Here is a 21,987-nt window from a genome sequence, read left to right as displayed (position 1 = left end):
GTTGTCTGAGCTTGAGTGGTGGTGGTGGTTTTTGGAGCCGCAGGAGAAGTGGAGGTGGTCCAGTCCTGCCAGGTTGTCTGAGCTTGAGTGGTGGTCTTTGGGGCCGCAGGAGAAGTGGTGGTGGTCCAATCCTGCCAGGTTGTTTGAGCCTGAGTTGTAGTCGTCTTAACGGGTGCTGGGGTGGTGGTACTAATAGTGGACCAAGCGACAAACGCGTCCGTAGTAGAAGACCCAGAGTCACCACGGATGGCGAGGGCAGCGGCAGAGCCGGCCGAGGCCAGGAGAAGGGCAGATGACTTGACCATGTTGGCTATTATATAATGTTGGAGCGAATGTATGAGAGCCTTAGCGAAGGAGCTCTTGAACGAGGGCGAGGAATTGAGTGATGGAAGCCTGAATACGAATCCAAGAGAGCGACGGGGAGGAGAATTATTATGTACCTGTATTCCAGATGTGGGTGGGCCATGGAAGAGCTTCCACCCCGAGTCGAAAACTGCAAAGGCTTGCAAGAACTATCGGGCAAAATGCAATATTCCGCAGAACGTTGCCTGTTCCTGAAAATATGCACAGAAGGATGTTGTCATAGTGGGGTAAAATGGGGCTTGTTCGGCGGGCTGTCTTGGTCAGGCAGGGTTGCAACCGGATTACCCTTTCTCAGACCACGAGGACCAAGCCCAGTGGAGAAATCCGGGAGAGGTTCGAGGAGCATGGATGAATAGAGTTGGCGCTCATGCAGAATAGATACCCAACCCAAGGGCCTCAAGTAAAGGAATTCCGTTCGCTGGTGGAGGGCAAACGACAGCGATGAGCTATTGGCCACATGTTGAATTCGTATTGAATGGTCGTGCGCGAAGATCAATCGATAACGGTGATAAGTTTTGATAGTAGTCGGATTATTGAGTGCTTCCAGACTTGGTGCCCGGGCTTCCCGCTCCTAAGCCTACCACCCACCACCTCGCAGTCCATGCGCCAATAAATGGCAACAAGAATAGTAATACTAGTGATAGTGTCTCTGGTCCACTCCCCCACCAAAGTTCTTTTGACGCCCTCGGAACAACTGAGGGACATGGTACTCGGTACGGAATGCGGATATCTGGTAGGAGGGAGTTCGGCATGGACAGCTTAGAAGTTTAGCCTGGCGTCATCCTAGACGATCTGGCACCATCTTTCAATAGTTTGAACAATGTGACCCATAGCAAAAGCTGAGCTTCGTCGTGCGATCGACCAATGGAAACGGCGCAAAAGCGGGCAAGGTGTTATTAGGCTAGTTGGAGCTCTGGTGGAATCGAAGCAAAAAGCTGTCCGTGGAAGCGCTCCGAAAAGGTTCAAGCAGCTTTTGGGCGAGGTTGGGAATCCTTGACGAAATAAGACCGGTTGGACTTTGGGTGTGAGTGGAGCTCCATGAGAGAAAATTCACCGAGCCATCAAGACATCTCCACCTTTGGCGTTGAAGCTTGACTGAGTCGTCACCCAATGATAGTCTGGTGCCTGGTGAGACCTTTGCGCTAGGTGTGAGACATGCAGAAATCCTGCTTTTCAGCCTAGCCAGTGGGAGGATTATCGCAAACTTCCTCCCATCCCCCAAATGTGCATCATCTGGGCCCTAGCAATTGCACCCGCATTCTTGCGGCACAACTTTCTGCTGGGAGCAAGTCAAACAAAATAATGGACAAATCTTCAAGTCGCATTGAAAAGCACGGCGTGCCCGTTGTAAGCTATTGAAGAAGTCGCAATGGTGTAGGAGCTATTGACTGTGGCGACGATATACGAAGTTTTAGTCGGTTCTTCTGGCAGGAAATGGTCGGTTGACCGAACCATTGAAGGTTAGCCAGGAATCCCAGGATGTCAGCAGGCTCTCGGTGGCGTTGGTTCCACCGGCGCGAGCCAGAGTCGCTCGCTCCTGACTGATTGTGGCGATAGGCGCAAGCCCCCGACGCATCGACGATTGAGCATTCCCTTGCTCTTTGCCAATGTCCCCACCATTGGAGTGCTTCGAGCCATCATCGCCCCGTAAATCGTCTAGAGGCCAATGGTAGGTATCTGTGGAGGCCTGACTCTTGGAATGTGTGTTTTCTCGCGTAACATTATCAGTCGTGTTGCAATGCCTACTGTACACACCCATTCAGAGCATTGCAACCCCGCTGGTACTGTTGCTGAACTTCGGCCTCTGGCCCGTAACTCGGCAAGTCTTCTCGAGGTCTCGCTTCGAATCGATCGGCCATAGGAACAAACTTCACCCTCACAAACAAAACAGGGAAGCGAGTTTGATTCATAGCATCATACCCAAAATATCTTCGTGGTCGCGTCACATTTGACAAGGACTTGTTTGTGGGTATTCTGTTCACTAGGTAACCACAATCAATCATCGTCATTGCCAGTATCCGATCCGCTTTCCCAACCAATGCTGTAATTTTGAGCCACTTCGGTAAGGTCGTTGTAAAGGCTTTCACGTTCATCGATCTGCACCAATCGAAAGGTTGCATCCCTAAGATCGATGACTTTGTTCTTGGTGGCAGAAGTGCACACGAGGGCGGCTGTAATGTCCAGTGCACCCTGGTCTTGTCTTTGGGTCTGGAAGAGTCTCTCCGGGAATGTGTCCAGTATGGGATATTGGAGGTCGGTTTGAAATCTACGCACAGATTAGTCATGAGGTGTCAACCTGGGGCACCCTGGGATCGCAGTTGCCCAGCCATCGTTCACTAATGGCAATTAGTAACCATGGATGGGTGGCTTACATTTCAACAACACTCTCTTTATTCAGTCTTCTGCGGAGACGGTCTTCTGGGGCGAGGCTTGACGTTCTAAGGTTCGATTCTAACCTGTCACGCTCACTTTCCACCTGACCAAAGACATGGAAAGACCTGCTCGCCAAGATGGCATTCGAACTCGGAGAATAATCAATGTCTAGTGGAGATGGCATTGGATCCGTATGAACCCCAGGATTACCTCCTCCATTCAGTATTCGATCATTCCCATTGGGTTGGCCACCGGAGCCTTTGCTGAAGTTGTTGACGCTAGCATGAAGCTCGAAGAGTTTCTGGTTGCCATTGGTATTCAGAATATCTTCGAACAGCGTTAGGGATCCCCTCTTTCGAGTGGTAGCGTTAAATCTTGTTGGTAGGGTGCTGGACTCCAGGCCTGCAGACAGCAATGCAGTGGTTGCCCAGTCAGAGTTATCCAGGAGGTTGACATAGTTTGGTAGATTTGCTGGAGGGGCTGCCAGTCGAATGAAAGCTGATGCTTGCTGGCCCAAGGAGCGCAAAGACCTCGCAGAGTTGCAAGATCGCAATTGTTGCTTTTGCTTTCTGTGGTTCAGTACTCAGACAAGTCCATTTCAGTGACAGAACGACATACCCTCACGACTCTTGACTGGTCCTCAAGTCCCCATACCCAGATACTTGTTTTGCCATACTCGTCGCGAAGATTATCAAGATATTTTGCGGCAAAGCCTCCCCAAGCATCATCAACCCCAGTAAGCAGTTGAAATCCTTGCATTTGATCGCATTCTTCGACGAAGGGCCGTATGTCGCGGTCGATAAGGTCAAACTCTCGGTCCAGATTTTGGAACAAATCTTCCCCATTGGACCAGTTTTCGAAAGGCATGAGTTCTGAGTTCAGCTCATAATCGTTCAGCTGAACGATCGACCTAGGATGAAAATATACTCGATTAAAGTCGGACCAGTATCTCACATCGGAAGCCCGTAGTTGAGGAGTAGGAAGGCCACCTTCAAGTTTCTTTTGGTACTCGGAAAGCTCGATCGTTGGTTCATTCTGGATCAATGTCGCCCCTTCCCTATCATTGTCACCTCATCGTCAATTGAACTTTTGTGGGCGGCTTACCAGAGTCCTTGGGCAGGGTTGGACTCATCTTGAATGCCATAAAGAGCATTGTACTTCCGCAGTGTACCAAACCCACCTTTCAAATCATATATGACAGCTCTGGGGGTAAATGTCTCCGAGTTGTCGTTGCCGAGACCTGGGCGAAAGTGGACGTCGTGGTCAATGATAGACCGCTCATGCTCGGAATAGGTGAAATATGACTCCTTCTATGATATCAGCTTGAGCTTTTACACATGTTAATCGTCACTTCACACTTGGATATTCCAGAAATGAGTCCCAAGGTAGTTACTTCGTTGACCTAATTGAATGGTGACGATTTCATGCATTTTTTTCAAGAATCAAACACCGCCTTCTGCGGGACACATATGCATCTCTCGGTGGGATAACACAACACAGCACGCTCTCACGAGACCTGAAAGAATATTATAATGGCGAATTGGCCTTCTTACGGCTGAGTTTAATAGATGAAGCCTGGATTTGACGTTTTCACTTCAGTCTCATATGCGGGATAGATGCCTTTATGCTGCGAAGTATATCATGCGGGGCTGGGGGAAGTGCTCGACCGTATAATGACGTCATATCCATAACTTCATCTCATCATGCTGATTGGGATTGCCTCAAACAACCATTTAGGATAAGTCAAGATCTTGCTCTGCTAACAACCGAAATCTCGGTAGAATTTCATGCCAAATGGCTCGCTCATTTGATGAAGGGCTGACATTCTATAGGGCGAAAAGTTGACGTACAACTTGGCTTCGCGGCAGGTTCATATCAGTAAGAAAAGCCTTCCTTCTACCTCATCATTGGTAGAAGTCGCTCGAATGAGAGCCTGCCGCTCACGGACGAATGCCAACGAAATGGTACAAAGCACGGCCGCATCGGTGAGACTATACGAGAGCCTGCTGTTAGTTTGCTGTGTCCCTCAACAAGTAGGTCGATCGCAAGATACTCACGTCGCCAGAAAAGCGAGCAGGGAAGTGACCCCGAAGCCGCCGAAATATTGGGCTCCGCCGCCCCAAAGGAAGCCCAGATATCCAGAAGCCGCAACAAACACGAGCGTTGTTATCACACTAAGGACAAAAGCATTCCAGACTCTATTATATCGACTATGCTGCTCGCCCGATTCGACAGGGCTTTCCACGAGCTTGTAGAAGACTTTCGAGACCCCAGCTATGACAATGATGCTGAATGCTGCCTAGAGAGGGCAAGTCATCAGCAAAAATTGGCCACGATAACCGACAACAGGTAGTCTCTACAATGGCATAGTGCAAAGGCACGCCTGATAATTATCAGGAATACGAATGGAGTATGGACCTACGGTGCCAAAGCTACAAAAGTATAACAGTCCATAGTACGGGCTGTCGTCCTCGGCTGGGGTCTTGGACTTTTGCACAGTTGAAGCGAAGAATGCAACAGGGCTCGCAGCGAGGAAAAGGATGTTTGCGCACACGCAGAGGAAAATGGCCAGTCTGTTTGGATAGAAAGCCGGAATGGCGGCCCTGGGACTTTCAATCATGCTGTCATATGCAACCTTCCATCACGACACGAAAAGATGAAACGGAAGAAACAGAGGTTTGTTAAATGGCAATGTTAAGTTGGCTGTGCATGTACTCATGGAGGCTACGCTCACTCGGCCAGAGGTCTCCTGATCTATGTAAGAAAATGCGCCTCGGCCGCCTGGGCCTCACCTGGTTGGGGGGCGAGGGGCCGAAGACTTAAGCTAGTGAGCCATGCGGAGGACTTATCAGGGGATGAGGCTGTTGGGGCTTGACCCTCAGGAAGCGCGGCCCCCGTTCTTAAGCAGACGATTTTGACCAAAACAACATTGATTATGAGATTAACTACTGGGTACAAGTAGTACTTACCACACTATAAGAACAGGCTATGGTACACTGCTATCATGCTGCAATTTGAACCATCACCCATCACCCATCACCATTCGCAAGCAATCAGCGCTGGGGTTTCACAGGCCAAACCGGAGCAAAAGGCAACGTCTTTCTCGACACCTGCGGAACCCAATGGTTGGCGTCGGGAAGGCCATATCTCTCGGCCGTCGACTTGCTCATCTTCTCGGTGCTTCGTGACCAATTGCCTCACCAGGCTCTGGAAGAACAACGGTGCACTCTCCAATTCAGGATGGAATTCTCCACTCACAAAGACCCCAGCATTCAAATTTGTCTGTGTGGCATTGCATAATTGTTTGTCTTCCCCCAACACGCGCTTGAAGAACGAGTCGATGTATTCGAAGTCGTGATCTGAGGAATCGACATGACGATAGACCTCATATTCTAAAGAGACGGTGGTTGACGACGTCGGTACGCATCGCATCATGTAGAAAAAGTGCGGCCTGTAAGAGTGGCTTAGCTATTGTTGATGTAAAGTTAAGTTGTGCAGGCTTACGAAACAGTCATACAGGCATTCGGGAAATAGTAAGTGCTTGCATTCTTGATGTCCTCCTCTTCCTTTCCCTTTCGAGGTCGTGAGAAATGCTGGATGTGACCGGCTTTGGTGACGGTATAGTAGTACGACAAGTCAGCCAGCCGGACCACATCCGGATGGGCCACGGTGCAATGATAGCATTCATTATAGTTGTCGGCGAGAGTCTTCCAGTTAAAATCTCCTTTCATGCCCCAGACGTGATCAAATTTGTACTGAGAGAAATCGAAGGACTTGAAGCGTTCCTGGGTATCGACACCTTCGAAGTCATCTTCCCATGCCACCGAAGGGGTGGCCGAACTGTCAAGGTTTACCCAGACGAATCCTAGGGCATCAATATGGACATGGACAGGGAACAGACTTTGGCTTTCCTTCTGGAACCCAGGCACGGTGTCAAACCGGGGTGCTTTAGCCAACTTCCCATTGAGACCATACGACCAGCCATGATATTTACAAGAAAATATGCGAGCATTGCCCTCGTCTTCCGTCACCACTGGGAAGGCCCGGTGTCGACAGATATTGTGAAAGCCATTGATATTGTCGTCCTTGTCAAGACAGAGCACAAATGGATATCCGGCCTGCTCGAAACGGAAGAAGTCTCCCGGGTTTGTGAATCTGAGTTTGTGGGTGATGAGTAACCACTTTTTCGAGAATATGGACCGTCGTTCTAGCTGGTACATTTCTGGTAAGCAGTACCATGACGCTGGTAGTGGCTTTGGTGTCTGTGGTTCTTGATCATTCGGTTTGACCTGCACTTCGTGGGCTTTGGGCCCAAGGAACTGGGTGAGGGTGGAAAGCATAATGAACGCAACAGATTTTATGCTACAGGGCTATTGTTCTGCGATAAACTGACGACAACGGTGAGAATGGTTACAATGAGCTTGAAATGCTCTCTGATAAACGATCTTATGCAAACGGTTTCATTCTCCCAGCAGGCCCGTAACTCCATTGAGCAAATTCACGCGATGGTGTTCGCCCGGTCACGAGGGCAGCCTTCCTGGCAGCAAGAACATCACAACGGCTTTGATTCCCATTGATTCATACTGAGACTGGGAATTATTCAACTTTCAGTGATAAGGATACTTGAACCTGATAGAGAATGGATTTTCAAACAGGAGCCGGGAGAAGCCGACGGCGCTACCGATCACGTGGAAATACTACTCATCAGCACCACTCGTGAGGGCTATCACAACCATTTGGATGGAATTCAGGGATAAGGACTATGATACAAGGAGCGAATAAATTTCATCCTGCACTTATGTAGTGGAAAATCTAGCATTATGGCCCGGGTTTATGATATGCTCCCGAATAGACCAATATGGTAAAAGACACGTCCATGTACGAACCAGTTGACGCATGTGAGCGCCACTAAAGTTTGGCTTGCTCAAATGGCGTCAACAACCTCTTCTCGGGGCCCCTTCGGCTACCGTCATTGCATACCAACGGGCCTCGAACGCCAGGATCCTTTCTCAGCTTCCATCTATCCCTGACTTGAGTCGATGCCTTCCCTTCAAAGCAGTCTGCAATATATCGTCCAAGAACTGGAAGGAACTTGAATCCACTATTCACAGCTATCGTTAGTCACTTCTTGGGAGGGAAACATGAGATATCTGGATTGTAGGCTTGTTAGATATGTGGCAAAACTTACTGTCCAGCCCCACCAGTGGCAAGGAATAACCCTCTGATGGATGGGTGATGGTCTACAACAAAGTTACCTTCCGGTGTATCCGTATACCAGCAGAGTCGTCGTTGGACCCAAGGCTTTTTGGCAAATCCCGGTAAGATCCGTTCAAGAAATTGTCGAAAGGCAGCATCAGCAGACTCGGGGATAAATTGTGAAGCTGCATTGTTGGAGTCGCGCTTCGGTGCCGAAATGGTTCGGTCTGTACCTTGAACGGGGACTGTGGACTCGAATCCGTGGCTGTGGCGAGCAACCTTGAGGATATTGGTTCCAGGGAAGGGAGGGAAGACGAAAAATCCTGTTGTCATGTTGATCAAGGTGGGCATTGAGGCGACACTTTGTGCTTCCTCCGGTGTGAGTTGAATAAAACCCACTGGCTGAGCAGAGGACGACATGGCGTATGTCAGGTCCAGAAAGCCATTTGTCCATGCACCCGTTGCGAGAATGACACTACGGCCTCGGACAGGGGGTCCCAAAGCGACGGTGACTCCTTCAACTCTCGAATTTGTGATGAGCAATGACAGTACAGTTCCTCTGGGGCCTGTGACGATAGATACGCCCTCTGCAGTGCACATGGAAGCCAATAGCCCAATGGAACCCGCTGCGTCAGCCCAACCCCCATTGCCATTTATATAGCCACTCAGATTATCCTGTATCTCCCTCAGGGCTGGAAAATTCTGCTGCAACTCGGCTGTGCTGTGAAAATCCTGTAGAGTTTCTCCCTGACCTCGCAGAAGAACCTTCAGCTTCTCCAAATAGACATCGGGCTGCGATTCGGTTGTTAAGACGAAGCTGGAGTTGTGATAGAAACGGGCAAAAGGACCATCCCGCCATGCTTGTATGGCCTCCCTTCCGAGTGTGGCGTAGAACGGATCTGCGTAATCACTGCGAACGATTCGTGAAATATCGCAGCTGCTTCCATCTGGCACTGGGGGCGCCATTCGATCAAGGACGGTGACATCTTCATATCCTCTGCGTCGCAGGCTCAATGCTGTCGTAAGTCCAAAGACGCCAGCGCCCACTATGACGATCGCATCCTTCTTGTTAAGAGACGTCATCACTGTTTTTTTGGTTGGACCCGATTGATATGTCAAACTTGTCGGTGTTTTACTGCTGTGCAAACGATAAAGAACCGTCACCCCAGAAAATTATCATAAAACTCCGTGAATGGGGCTTTCGCTTTTTGGTTCGTATAGGCTATCTATCGGGCCACCCGGCGAGACTGCCGTGAGCGCCATCCATGGGGGTCAAGACGCACTCTTAGCGCGTTCTAAATATCAACACGTGACCGGTCTAACGACAACCCAATACTAAAACGTCCATCAGCCGCAGGAATGCCTCCTTCATGGCAGATGAGTGCGCAACGCTTGAGCATTGAAGAATTTGCATTCATGGGAAATGGATTCCTTAGGATCATCTGGCTAGTAAAATTCTATATAAGCTTGAACGGCACCTATAGAGCGGAGCAGAACAGTGATCTCATTCATTAATTCATGGCCGCTTAGAGGTGCCAAGGCTAAGGCCAACAACAACGTCTTACATACTCGTGCAAGGCTACCTCGAGTGCATATCTCGATAATCTCAATGCCTATCTCTTGGTGGGATCTTGCCGACACGTGACCGGCCTCTACCCGCTTTCTATTAAGGCTGGTGTGACCTCAAATAGGACGCCGTTTCCCAATTGAAGTAACTTGAATGAGAGTTCTTGGCCGTGATTTTCAATCTATCATAATGAAAAAAAAACCGCGGATGACAAAGAGGGATCTGTGTGTTCTCAGGAAATCCTTGATCTGTCCACAGCTATTCCCTCCAATCGAAGAGTATTCCTGATAACCACGCATGGTTGTACGAAGACAAGCTGTAGAATCAGGCCACCTGAGATCCAGAGTCGTAGCCTATGTGCTTTTCATGGCAAAGACTTTAGCCACTGTGGGATCGTGCATCCGTTCGATTATAGGCACATTTGGAAACTGGTCGGCGTTGAGTAGCTAGACGAAGTGACTAGCTTTTACCAACCCTTCTGGGCGATTGTGTCTGGAACTCCGGTACACCTGCCTCGAGTATTTAGTTGCTCACCGATCCCTGTCTTATCAACAACTAGTGTGATATCTCGTATGCATTTATGCTTCAACAAGCATTTCTAGATGGACTTTCCCGACGCTCGCTCACTCTCTACAGCCACGGCATTTGACGTTAGGCCTGTTGAACATTTCTTGACTATGACCACGTGAGCCCTCCAGACCTTCGTTCCAGACATCCAGCCTGTCATTATTTTCGCTTAGTCATAATCTCCGTCCGACTTTACCAGTCGATGGACTTTTCCCCTTCTCCTTACTCCATGATGATAGCACAGCCTATGTGGTTCTCATTTGATACCGATCGTGGCACAAGATGTCCGAATCTCGGTATCGGGTCAACAAACGTGCGATACAGGCCTGTATAAACTGCCGGTGAGTTCTCGCCACGCGCTTCTCCGCATCGAGTACTCGTGGTTTTGAGACTTGCTAAACTTATCCTGCTGGATAAGGAGGAAAAAGTCGCGGTGCCCTGGAGAGAGGCCGTCTTGCTCATCCTGCTCTCGTCTGCGACAGAGTTGCAAGTATGCAGATGATCCTATCGGTAGCATCACAACGGACGCGGCACAAGGCAGTGCCAGAGATCTGGTAGGGTGTCCCTTCTCTACGGACGCAGTCGCTCTGCTTATTGATGACAAGGAAGGCCGACTTGCGCAGTTGGAAGAAAAGATGGATTTGATGCTGGAGAGAACACCGTATGATCTACCCGGATTCTCTGCAAGACCATCAGAGAATATGAATCAGCTCCAACGACTAATGCTTCTGCAGAACAGCAGGGGAGGCATTTCGAGCAGGGGGGACATGCTCGACTGAGACTCCAAGGTCGGCTTCGGGCAGACTATGGTCTCAGTCAATGACAGCCGCCTCAAACGACATGCCCCCGAAGGACGCTATTCTCGAAGTCATCGAGGTCTACTTCCAATCCTGTCATATGCAACCCCTGTGGCTATTTGATCGTATTGATCTCGCAAATCCAGAGGAGTGTTCTGAAGAAGTCATTCTATCTTTGTTGGCGCTATCATTGCGCTACTCCACCCACGCCTACTTCGAGGGCCGATCGGAAAAGCTGACACGGAAATATACGCAACTTGCCCACGAGCATATCATGTTCAGAATCGCCCGGGGCAATGTGAAACTCTCGACCATACAAAGTCTCTGCATGCTCGCTCTGGCCAATTTCCTCAGTGAGTCCAGTCAAAGCCTTTACCTTCTTGGTAGTGCTGATATTCATGGAAGTAGCCAAAGACATGCACCTTACCTCGCTTTATCTCGGGATAGCAACCACATTCGTCCAGAGCACCTCTCTCGATATTGAAGCCTATAGGGGCGAGCGATCTACAAGCGCAGAGTGCCGAAGGAGAGTTTTCTGGAGCCTGTATTTCCTAACCCAGATCTACGGCCATCAAAGCCCCATGCTCAACTTTCTGAAAGACATCGACCATCCCAAATATGTTGGGTCACGCATGAATCCTCAGAAGGAACTACTCGACTTATTGCCTCCTTCGACGCCACAGGAGGCGATGCAGATCAACGAAAGCCCCAACGCTGGAATCTGGGCATACATGGTCCAGCTGTCAACGCTCTGGCGAGAAGTGCGGACATACATGATGCAATGTGCACACTCGCACAGCGAGCCACCTTGGTCGGTCAACTCTGGCTACGCAGTGATTGGTGCGCACTTGATGGATCTGGAAACAAAGCTGCCGACCTTCCACAGATACGACTCAGCCAGATTCGCGGACCGCTCGCGCGAGGAACTGCAGCGGAATCGAACATACTGGAGCCCATGGCTCTATCTCCAGTTCACATACCATTCTATTCATGCCATGCTCAATCACCCTTTTATCAACTCATTCAGCCCACGGCGATCAGCTCACCTCGGAGTACCAAACACTTTTTGGAAAACCTCATCGGAACAGGCCCTCATCCACACCACGTGGATCGTGCGGTTCATCGACATGCTGTCCGGGAAAGCCTATCGTGTTTCTGACCCTTTCATCGGCCACTGCGTCGCTCTTGCAGGCACAATTCAGATCTACTTCTGCGGAGCACCCACTAGACGAGCCAGAGACGCGGCTCAGGTCAAACTGGCGACATGTCTGAGATTCCTGGCTGAGATGGCCCAACTGTGGCCGGCATGTCAGATCATGGTAAGTTCGTTTTTCAATTTCGCGCTCTCTTATGAACTAGAAATACCTAATCTATCGAACCTCTCCCTTGAAATTGCCGAGACACGCTCAACTGACCGTCCTCTAAACAACAGCACGAAAAGCTCCAAGCCTTGATCCAATCAGCGGTGACATCGGCACGCTCCAACAACGAAGACCGCGAACCGACACGGCGGACGGTGTCGATCAACACAAGCCTGATGTGGGAGCTCCTTGACTACACCGACGTAGGACGCAACCACCGACCCACGACACACCCTTTATCATCATCATCAACTTCAGCCTCTGGTTCTGGCTCCGTTTCATCGCCCAAACTTTTCCACCCCTCTCTCTTCCCCAACACCGGCGCGACCACCAACCAAGGCCACACGGTGCTCGAAACGCAGATCTTCCACGTCCCGGCCGGCGAACCCGACACCTCGGATGGCGGACAAGCCATGCCGCCGTACGCTGGGCATGCCATTGACGACGACGGTGACGACAACACAGAGGACGACGAGGACCGCTCCGATCCCATCCAAAACCGACACCAGGATCATGACGGAGCGGTCGAAGACGACACGGCCCTGACCCCAATGGCGACAAACACATACACACCTTCATCCTCCGCCGCCACCGCAGCCGCACAGCGCGCACAAATGCAGTACCCACCGCTCGTCGAGCTGGCCAACTCGCCCTGGGCCTTCTCCGGCAACTTGTCCGTGCTGGACGGCGGCGGCGGTACATCGTCGCGTGATCCGTTTCTTCAGTTCCAGGATATCGGGAGTCCTTTTTTGGGGTTGTGGGAGGTTGGGAGTTTGTGAAATGAATTTATGGTCTACTGCCTTGAATGTTTTAGGTTGCTTTCTGGTGTTGACTACGTCGCTCTACTGGGATTTGAACTCAACATAGAGCGTTCGCACTTCGTATGAGACGGCGCAGGCCAAGGGGCGCGGGTAGGGACGAAGAGTGTAACCGGCATTGATTACTGGAACATAAAGTCATGAATATCGTCAATGTCATTCAAAGCCAGAAAAGGCTCTCGCAATATAATGATACATGGTAGTAAAAAAATTTTCTCCATTTTCCAATTCAGCCAATATAATCATCAAACGCCAGATACCTGGTTCTCCCATAGGTCATCCTACAGCTGATCGCTGACAGGGTACTTGCTATATAAATACGCCGAAAGAGACTCGCCGCCTACATTGCCAAATTCATCGACTTCCATATCCCAGTTTCCCCCGCCCAGGAATTCATGGAATGGGACATTCAAAGCGTCGAAGTTGATGGCAGATTCGTGGACAGGACTTGGTGCTCGGATTATTTGTTGAGGTGGTGGTAGTTGTGGGGTTGGTGGGGTTGGCGGTGTCTTGCTCTTCAACTTGTCCCTTGCCGGCCGCTGTGTAGCTGATCTTGATTTTGAGTTCGACACAGATTGTGGCCGAGACGAGGCGGAGGATGAACGATGACTGAAGCTTCCATATCCAGAGTCCACCGAGGATGTTGTAGAGTGTTTGGGTTTCAGTTGAGCAATGGGTTTAGGAGCTCGAGGCTGACTGCTGCTTGAGACCATGTTTGGTTGAGCACCTTGGAAGTCGAAAGAATTCTCAGAAGGAGCAACTGCAGTAGCGGACACTTGATTCGCTCCTTCAGTGGCTATCGAAAGGCTTGGGTTGAAGTCGAAAGTGAAAGCTGAGATTGCGAGTCCGTGTTCGTCCCCGTGGCTCCAACTATTGCACTCATCGTCGTACCGATCATTCTCGACATCTGTGACTATTGGAGTAGGAAACACCACACCCGGTCGCGCAAAATCTTGTTGAACAGGGGGCTCCGGTGATGCTACCGCTGGTGCCGCTGGTGCATGCTGTTGCATGGATCGGGATGGAAAGGGCCTGCTGAAACTCTGGCGATGAGCAGGCAACAGGAATTGCGAGTCCGAGCCTGATCTGTACGTTGAGCCTGGTCCGTTCACTGGCGAGGGTGGGATTGATGAGTTTGGTGTCAGTGAAATTGAGCTCCGTCGTGTTGATCCCGGCGCTCTTGCTGAGATTGGTGAGATGTCAAGGGAAGGGTTTCCGTTTGACGGGCTATTTGCATTACCAAGTCGTAGAAGAACATCTGTCATCGATGCTCTCAACTGTTCTCGAATGAACTCTCGTGCCCCTGGCAGACGAAGCCAAGCCTGCTCTTGGGCGTCCCCATGTCGATTCAATCGTGACTCAAAGACCTCACCAAGAACATCCATAGCATCTTGTGGTGGAGCCGCCCCAGGGCTAGCCACCGAGGGAGTTTGTGCCTTGACATTGTCGGCATATGGGCTAAGTGGATGCGGTTGCCCTGGGAATAAGATTCCAAAGATGGTATACCAGACTTGTTCAGGACTGCTTGCAGGTCTCTTGCGTCGAATGTCATTGTACTGTACTTCGTCAAACTTTTCTGGACAAGGGCATTCGGCAAGGGAACAGCCATTGAGCTCACGCATGTGATGCTCCAGCTGCTCCTTGGTCTCGAACTTGTTCCAACACCGTAGACAGTGTAGCCTACGACAATGGACTCGGTACAGATGTTGCTTCAGGCGAGAGATATCGGGCCAGTATCCACTTGAACAGCCACGATACTGTTTCTCTTGCATGTTGAGCTCCGAGTACCTCGATTTGTCAAATTTGCAGTATGGACAAGCGTACAGCTTTTCCGGTGAAGCAAGTGCGTCTGGATCTTGCTTCACTTTCTTTGGTGTGCCAGCTCCAGCTTCATCCTCCTCATCTTCGTGAGGTCCGCCAGATGGCGATCGTTTCGGTGAAGGTTTTTGATTCGAGCCTATTGAGTTCGAAGGCGAGATGGATGCTTGTGCACCCGCTGCTTTGCGTTTGTTTGCATGCGACCGAACGTGATCCGTACTTGCCAGATCTGGAAACTGAGCACCTACACCTGTCGCAGCTTCTTGCATTTGTTTGAGAAGTGCAGTTTGCAATTGGAGTGCGAAAACTTGTTGCTTGACTTCAAGTGCGGATTCTCGTTCTCGTAACGAGGCACGTTGTTCCTTAAGTGATACCTCTCTTTCCCGCCAGATGAGGTCTTTCTCACGAGAAGCTATATCCTGCTCGCGTCGGCGGATTTCTGCATCTTCTCTTTGCTTAAGAGCAGCTGGAGTTCTGCCATAAGCAACATGCTTCGGATTTCTTGCCTCAAGAATGTCATTGTATGCCCACGGGCTCACAGCAGACATTGTTGCTTGAGGAGACTCTGTGAACCGAGCTTCCTCGATCACAGAATCTGGCACGCTTAATCCCCACATCCCCGAAGCATATTGTTGAGCGTTGTGTCGATTTCCCTCACGATATGGTCGTGTCGTCGGCAGAGTTGTATCTGCTTCACGTGCCTTTGAAACGCTTCTTACTCTTTCAACAATTTCGTGCCTACAACTCCAGCCAGCTTGGTCACATGATGAACACACTATCCGATCACCATTCTCACAGATCGCACACTGATAATAGACCTGGCTCAATCGGATGGGGCTCTGGCAAGAATCGCATCTCATAGACCTAGGCGAGGTCTTCGCTGAAGCTGCTACAGGTGACTCGTCCTTTACAGTTACCTCAGAGGTCTTTGGATCGAGCTTGGGGGCATCTTCGGCCACGCTAAGAGGTTCGTTATCCTGAGTCCGGGTGGAGTTTTGAAAGGGTGTATACTGCGGGAGTTCGGCAGGAAGCTCCGCAATCGGAGGATTGAGGTACTGATGTATCTCCTCCTTGGTTTTGAAGTCATCTAGCGTAGGAGGGATTGACTTCTCTTTCTTGACTTGTCGACCTAATTTACTCAAGGGACGTTTTAGACTGAGCCTTCGGTTTAGGCTCAGCTTCTGAATGACCTCGGATGCAATGGTCTTTGTACTCTTATCGCGAAGTGGGATGGCTTCACCCCGAGCAATGGCGTTCTTCCTTCGCGCAGCAGCCACCTCTGCCGCCAGAAACGCCCGTCGTAGTTGCTCATCCTCCTTCTGTGCCTTGATCTGCTCCTGTTCCCTCTTCTTCAGAGACTTCTTGAGGAGCTTTTGGTACTTTCTCTGTTGGCTGAGGGTCTCTACGCGCAAGGGTGGGCATGGGTCCTGCGGCTCATACACGATGTCGGGCTGGCAGGCGAGGGCTGCAGAGGGTGGACTGATTGCCGAGATTGGGGAGTCTCTGTAGCGGCTCAATGAGGCAGCTTCTGCATGTCTGTGCAGAGTCGACAAAGAGTCGAAGCTTGTAGACCGGTTCAGTGGGTTGGGTAGAGGGTCCGAGATAGGCAGATCTTGGAGATGGCCTATGCGATAAGGATAAGGCAGAGTGCGGGTCTTGCGTATGATGGTACGGTGCAAAGAGTTGGGAGTATCGAGCGGATGCCATGACTGTTGTGAACGCAGTTTGTTCTGAGTTTGATCAGCGATGAGGAGCTCTTTGAGCTCATTGGGAGACTCGTCATCGTGGATGCTGATCCTGGCACGAATGTCGGGCTGGTCCCTGGTGCGGAGAGGGAGAGCGGCCATGGTTTACGGATTTCTGCCCAAGCTGGCGGGTGGTGATATCGCGGAAAGCAGATTTCAATCAGGATTGCGTGGCCGTGGCGAGTCGATGGCAAAGATCAGATCAATACAGCTTGGAAAGAAAGCAAGAGTGGAAGGACTGAGGCAGCCATGTTTGCTTGGGCCATGAGGATAGGCTGTGTTTTTTGATCAGCTTGAGATCGTGGTTTTGAACCACACAGGTGTTCAATGCACGGCCGCAAGCCAACCGGGGCGGTGGAGCGTTTTGACGGCATGGCTGCACAGGCTGCATAGGAATGAACCGTTGGCAGCACCCAGTGGTCTCTCACCGAGCCCTCAGCCTGTAGAAGTACGGAGTAGTGGGACTGGCTTCGGTTAGGCGAACAGACCCTGGAGGTTTCCAGGCATGACGAGGACTCCCAAGCACCCAAAAGTCCGCCTGAAGATAATACGGATGGCACCGAAGAGAGCGGGGACGATGGGGGTTGGATGGACACCTGTAGGTTTTACCAGGGGGCGGCACGGGGACGGGTATGGGTACGCCCACTCAGCCACAGGGCCGCAAAAGATCCGAGTAAACTATTTGGTCTTACGAGCAATTAAGGGTGGCAGTAATACTGTGCCTGCCCAGGTAGGGACTGAAGGACAGCAGGTGTCAGCCACAAATAGTAATGTACGATCAGACTAAATCCACTCGAATCTCTCAGCCACACGAGTCTGCCTCGCCTGCTTCGGTCCTTCCCTCATCGAGAAATGGAGTCTTGGGGCGATGACTCGACGTGACGATTGGTTGAGATCCAACGCGGTCGTAACTGCCTCTGACGTGCTCGTGTCCGCTGAGCGTTTTATTCTCGATTATTAACCGATTTGCACCAAGCACAGTCTCTCGGCACTGCAGGACAAGAAGGATCTCGAGAGCGCGTGTGAACGAAGGACGGCGGTTTTACTCATCAACGACAATACGAGCACTCTGGCTTGCAGCTGCTCATGAGTCGATTGTTGTCTACAAAATAAGTTCCCCCCTCCATTGTCACCTTTTGCTTTGTAACAAAAATCGTACGTTCACGGATCCTTACACACGCAAAAGATACCCTCCGCCATCATGGCCATGGATGCAGCAGCCAAGCGATTCTTCACCTCGCCATACTTTGCAGTCGTGGGGGCGAGTCAGGATGAATCCAAGTTTGGATACAGAAGTAAGTCTGTTTTGAGCTTCGAGTTTCGTGTCTCGACCCCCAAGTTCCCAGCCTGGTCATGTCATGTCATGCCATGTCATATCCCCCGGAGAAGGACAAAAACTCCCCCGAGATGGAAGAGAAGCTCCGGATTCCACAATTATCGCAATTATTGCCTGTTGCCTGTCTCTTGTCTCATCTCCTCTGATCTCTCCCAAACAGTCTTCGCATGGTACCACACACACAGCCTGCCGGTGGTGCCCATTAACCCGACGCGGCCCAGCATCTCAGTCCCTTCGAAGCGCTACGACACCGTGCCTTTGGTAACGATGCTGCCACACGCATCAGAGACAGCAGTGTCTTTCCTGACGCCGCCTGCTGTTACGCGCAAGGTGCTGCAGGAGGCACAAGCCGCTGGTGTCAAGGCCGTTTGGCTTCAGCCGGGCAGCTTCGAAGCCCAGGATCTGGAGTTTGCGAAGAAGAACTTTGAGTCCGCGGTCGGTGGGTATGAGGATGGCACGGTTGGTGGTGAGGGTTGGTGTGTGCTTGTCGATGGTGAGAATGCTTTGAGCGATGCGGGCAGGAGCTGGGGGAGACAGAAGCTGTAACTGGACCATTGGTGTAGTTCCTCGAGTCGGAGGATTGAGGGTAAGCTCAATGAATAGGCCGAAGGCGTCCCTCTTAATCCTATGAGAGACTATGTATATCATTAACTCCTTAGATCAGATCACAGACTGGCGGACCCTGGCCGCAGCATCGACATCAATCTTTGTTGCATCCCTAACTAAGCTCCTGGCTAAATGAATTAGACAACCTTAGAATCTCGTTAAATCTTGCACATTCCATCGTTCCACTCCTCAGCTCATTTCCGGTTCCTTTGCCTTACTCGTGGACGCTCTTTCGATGTCCAAATCGGATATTCTCTAGTGCATCACCCTCCTCCACAGTAGCAACACCGCCCTCGACCTTGCTATTCAGCAACTCCTGCTCTGTAATTGTCTTGACCGGCCCCTTAAACCAATGCATGGCACCCCACCTGGGGAAGAACCAGCCAACCAGACTGACGGTACTGATAATGCCGATGCAGATGGGTGCGTAGTTCAGCGTTTGACTATCAACAGGATATAGCTGGGGCAGCACCAAGGCGGCGAACAAGAAAAGGATCCAAGCGGTGGCGATTCCGGCGAGCGGAGCCGAGAATTTCCCCAGGTTCCATTTCGCAGGTACGAAGCTCTTGCGCCCGACAGTTTGTCGCGCCACGATCGGGATCAGGTAAGAGAAATTGGTGGTGATGGTCGCAGTTGCGGTGATAGCAGAAAACGCGACAGTCGAGCCTATCACTGCCGTCGTGATGGCGATGCCGAGCACGCACACCAGAAAGGCTGCGTTGACGGCCATTTTCCGAGAGGAGAGCTTGCGAAAGAAATCGCCAAAGGGAAGCACGTGGTCGCGTGCGATGGCGTACGTGACCCGCTGCGCAGAGAGGAAACAACTCGCTGTTGCGCAAGTGCTATCGACCCAGAGTAAGACGAGAATAGCCACTGCTCCGTCTTCGCCAATCAGTTGGACCAGATACTCAGCCCAGTTGTTGGTGTACGTGGCCGCGATGATGCCGTCGAAGTCCTGGATGCAGAAAAAGATGATGATGAGTGTTGGCACTGAGAGGATCCAGGCTGAGAAGGTCGACACCCAGATGCCTTTGGCCACCACGGTCGAGGCTTGTTTGGTTTCTTCCGCTAGATGGGCAGACTAGATCGATCATTCCATTAACATCCTGACCTTGATTCAAGTGAGTACTGATTGGATGTTCATTGTCATAGACAAGGCTTTTGGAATGCTGGTAGGGAAAAGCAAGTCGGGGGATAGTTTCAAAATCTCTATACATCACCCTTTATCCAAGCCTTCATGGTTTTGTGGACGAAACAATCTCGAGAAAAGGGACGGTATTGGAATTTATTCAAAGCAACTTACCGCATCATAGCCATAAAAGATCCAAGCCCCAAAAAGGACCGAGACAACCCTGTCAGAGAAGAGCAAGCGTTAAAACAACGTTTCTTGGGGGTGGGCGGGTGGCTCCGAAGTAGAAACCTCACCCCGACGTACCAACAATAAGCATCTGAAGCCTGCTTTTCCTCTCCCAAATTGATACCATTATAAAACAAGCCAAAGACACCATAACTAGTGTTGAAATGCTTCTGGGATGCCTTGACAGGAAACCACAGCCAATAGAGGAAAAACAGGGCGAAGAAGATGAAGATGGCGAAGCGGAAGTACAGCTGCAACAATCTTGGACTGTAAACGTTGGGGATCATGGCAATCACCAGGCCAATGCTGGTCAAAAGCCACAGAAACCAGCCTTTGTGCAGTACTTCTTCGTCGGGATACTTGATCTGCAGAGCAGAGATGAGGAAATTCGTCGCGCCTTGCTGTACACCGGGCACGACCGTAATCCACCCGCCCCAGTTCCACCACGCAGTCATCCAGGACAGGAAGGGGCCATACTTCTCGCCGCCCAGGCGGTAGCTCCAGAAGTATATCCCTCCAGTTGTAGGGAGCGCGGACGCAATTTCGGCAAGAACAAGGCTGACGATACATGAAAAGCCACCGACCATCGTCCAGTTGGCAAACGCCGCTTTGGGCCCGCCTGTATACATGACCCAACCAAAGAGAACGGGGATTCCCGAGATGAAATTCATCGTCGAGAACGTTGCCGCCCATGATTCGAAGAAACCGAAGGCCCGGTGGAATTCTTGCTTGTAGCCTAATGTCGCGAGGTGATATTCATCGTGTGTTAAGACGACGCCCAACGAGACTTCTTCTTTGGCATTTGTAGAGTCGGCTGTGTCCGAGGATGTGTTCTTGACATCGGTGCTTGAGGCTCCTTTCTCCACCGCTGGATCCATCTCTGCAAAAGCTACTCGGTACGAAGTACCAAATATCACCGGTAGATAAAACGGATACAACAAGTCGTCGGGCCAGAGGCTGGAGATATTAGGTAGACTTATGTATATGGATTTATTAGTGGCAAGATAAAAGGGCCTCGAGATTTGAGGTCGGAGATCTGCACGATGTCGACAGCATCCATCATCACAGATAATATGTGCCTGCCCCTCTTATGTGCCTGGTCTGGCCTGGTCGATTGCAGCAAACACAAAGTACCCTGGCACGACTCGCAACCTGTAGCTATCGTCCGACACGGAGTACTCCATAGTCAACCTTGTGCAGCAGATCGAGCTACAAAAGCACCTGGCTGGTTTAAGTTTAATTTCGCTGGATTTATGAACCTTGATGGGGCTCGGCTGTAGCTTAGTTCAAGGCAGTCACTCCTGCAATCCACTGTTTGGCGATTTCTTGTTATCACAGGTGGTCTTTTCGAGTAGTAACCTCCAATGAACAGTTGGCAACCTGAGAGCTTACCACCGAATTGACACCGGCATCTGCCCAGTCGGCACTACGTTTTGGGCGCCCGGCCCGCCCGGGGAAGTCTAAAGCGGGCCCGATGGAGGCAGCTTGTCATCTCTTAGATTGGTGCTTGTTCTTTGATCAAAGTGGGGTTGCATGAAAGACAGGTTCCTCTGGCTCTGATAAGGCCTGGGCACTTCCAGTACCATCCCCAAGATACGAGGAACCGAGGACTCCCTAGAAGAGGACATTATCGCTGCGTTGCCCGAGGCGTCGGTTATCTCCAGGGGTTTGTGCACTGATATGTCACAGCATCACAGGTTCTGCTAGAGTTTGCCTATGCCAGATCCATGGAATCGGGTTGCCCACGTGGCGCTGTGTGACGAGAAATCTTATAGAGGGAACAAGCTCGTTTCCCCCAGCACTGGGAGGAGGGCGACAATGGACGGGGTTGAATCCCACAGGAGATGCGCAGTAGAGTCAGCCCAATTGCCCAGAGTTCGTATCCCATGCAATCGCGTACAGAGGTCTCGACACTTGTTTGCCGGAGAGTGGCGGATGCTCGTTTTACCTGACTAGCTAGTCGCGGGCGTCCAGGTGTCAGTTTTCCAGACCCAGAAATTCAGGACAATAGTTGTCAATTATGATATGAATTTCAATATGGAGGATTTTTATGAAAGAGTTGCTGGCACCAAGGGAAATATTC

General features: G+C 50.9%; 8 protein-coding genes across 8 annotated transcripts; 2 read left to right on the top strand and 6 right to left on the bottom strand.

The window, feature by feature from the left end:
* Window positions 1–2,358: 2,358 nt before the first annotated feature.
* Window positions 2,359–4,166, bottom strand: A1O9_04128 (uncharacterized protein; the record flags this gene model as incomplete). The annotated part of the gene is made up of 5 exons (XM_013406420.1): window positions 2,359–2,629; window positions 2,736–3,301; window positions 3,355–3,793; window positions 3,841–4,043; window positions 4,095–4,166. 5 exons carry the CDS (start codon window positions 4,164–4,166, stop codon window positions 2,359–2,361), a joined length of 1,551 nt encoding a protein of 516 aa, XP_013261874.1.
* A 623-nt stretch (window positions 4,167–4,789) lies between these two features.
* Window positions 4,790–5,356, bottom strand: A1O9_04127 (uncharacterized protein; the record flags this gene model as incomplete). Its single annotated transcript, XM_013406419.1, has 2 exons — window positions 4,790–5,035; window positions 5,159–5,356. The coding sequence occupies 2 exons, from the start codon at window positions 5,354–5,356 to the stop codon at window positions 4,790–4,792; spliced, it is 444 nt and encodes a 147-aa protein (XP_013261873.1).
* Window positions 5,357–5,772: 416 nt separating this feature from the next.
* On the bottom strand, window positions 5,773–7,076 carry A1O9_04126 (cytochrome P450 oxidoreductase; the record flags this gene model as incomplete). The annotated part of the gene is made up of 2 exons (XM_013406418.1): window positions 5,773–6,187; window positions 6,241–7,076. The coding sequence occupies 2 exons, from the start codon at window positions 7,074–7,076 to the stop codon at window positions 5,773–5,775; spliced, it is 1,251 nt and encodes a 416-aa protein (XP_013261872.1).
* A 568-nt stretch (window positions 7,077–7,644) lies between these two features.
* Window positions 7,645–9,015, bottom strand: A1O9_04125 (uncharacterized protein; the record flags this gene model as incomplete). Its single annotated transcript, XM_013406417.1, has 2 exons — window positions 7,645–7,837; window positions 7,925–9,015. 2 exons carry the CDS (start codon window positions 9,013–9,015, stop codon window positions 7,645–7,647), a joined length of 1,284 nt encoding a protein of 427 aa, XP_013261871.1.
* Window positions 9,016–10,906: 1,891 nt separating this feature from the next.
* On the top strand, window positions 10,907–13,003 carry A1O9_04124 (uncharacterized protein; the record flags this gene model as incomplete). Its single annotated transcript, XM_013406416.1, has 3 exons — window positions 10,907–11,216; window positions 11,272–12,182; window positions 12,296–13,003. 3 exons carry the CDS (start codon window positions 10,907–10,909, stop codon window positions 13,001–13,003), a joined length of 1,929 nt encoding a protein of 642 aa, XP_013261870.1.
* Window positions 13,004–13,437: 434 nt separating this feature from the next.
* A1O9_04123 (uncharacterized protein) lies at window positions 13,438–16,266 on the bottom strand (the record flags this gene model as incomplete). Its single annotated transcript, XM_013406415.1, has 1 exon — window positions 13,438–16,266. A coding segment is annotated over one exon (2,829 nt), but the record flags the coding sequence as incomplete, so codon positions are not given.
* Window positions 16,267–17,806: 1,540 nt separating this feature from the next.
* Window positions 17,807–18,487, top strand: A1O9_04122 (uncharacterized protein; the record flags this gene model as incomplete). The annotated part of the gene is made up of 2 exons (XM_013406414.1): window positions 17,807–17,900; window positions 18,102–18,487. The coding sequence occupies 2 exons, from the start codon at window positions 17,807–17,809 to the stop codon at window positions 18,485–18,487; spliced, it is 480 nt and encodes a 159-aa protein (XP_013261868.1).
* A 274-nt stretch (window positions 18,488–18,761) lies between these two features.
* A1O9_04121 (uncharacterized protein) lies at window positions 18,762–20,782 on the bottom strand (the record flags this gene model as incomplete). Its single annotated transcript, XM_013406413.1, has 3 exons — window positions 18,762–19,628; window positions 19,851–19,899; window positions 19,983–20,782. 3 exons carry the CDS (start codon window positions 20,780–20,782, stop codon window positions 18,762–18,764), a joined length of 1,716 nt encoding a protein of 571 aa, XP_013261867.1.
* Between the last annotated feature and the right edge of the window lie 1,205 nt (window positions 20,783–21,987).

This window comes from Exophiala aquamarina (genome assembly GCF_000709125.1).
Source record: "Exophiala aquamarina CBS 119918 chromosome Unknown aczIA-supercont1.3, whole genome shotgun sequence".
NCBI lineage: Eukaryota > Fungi > Ascomycota > Eurotiomycetes > Chaetothyriales > Herpotrichiellaceae > Exophiala > Exophiala aquamarina.
This window is presented reverse-complemented; position numbering and strand designations above follow the sequence as displayed.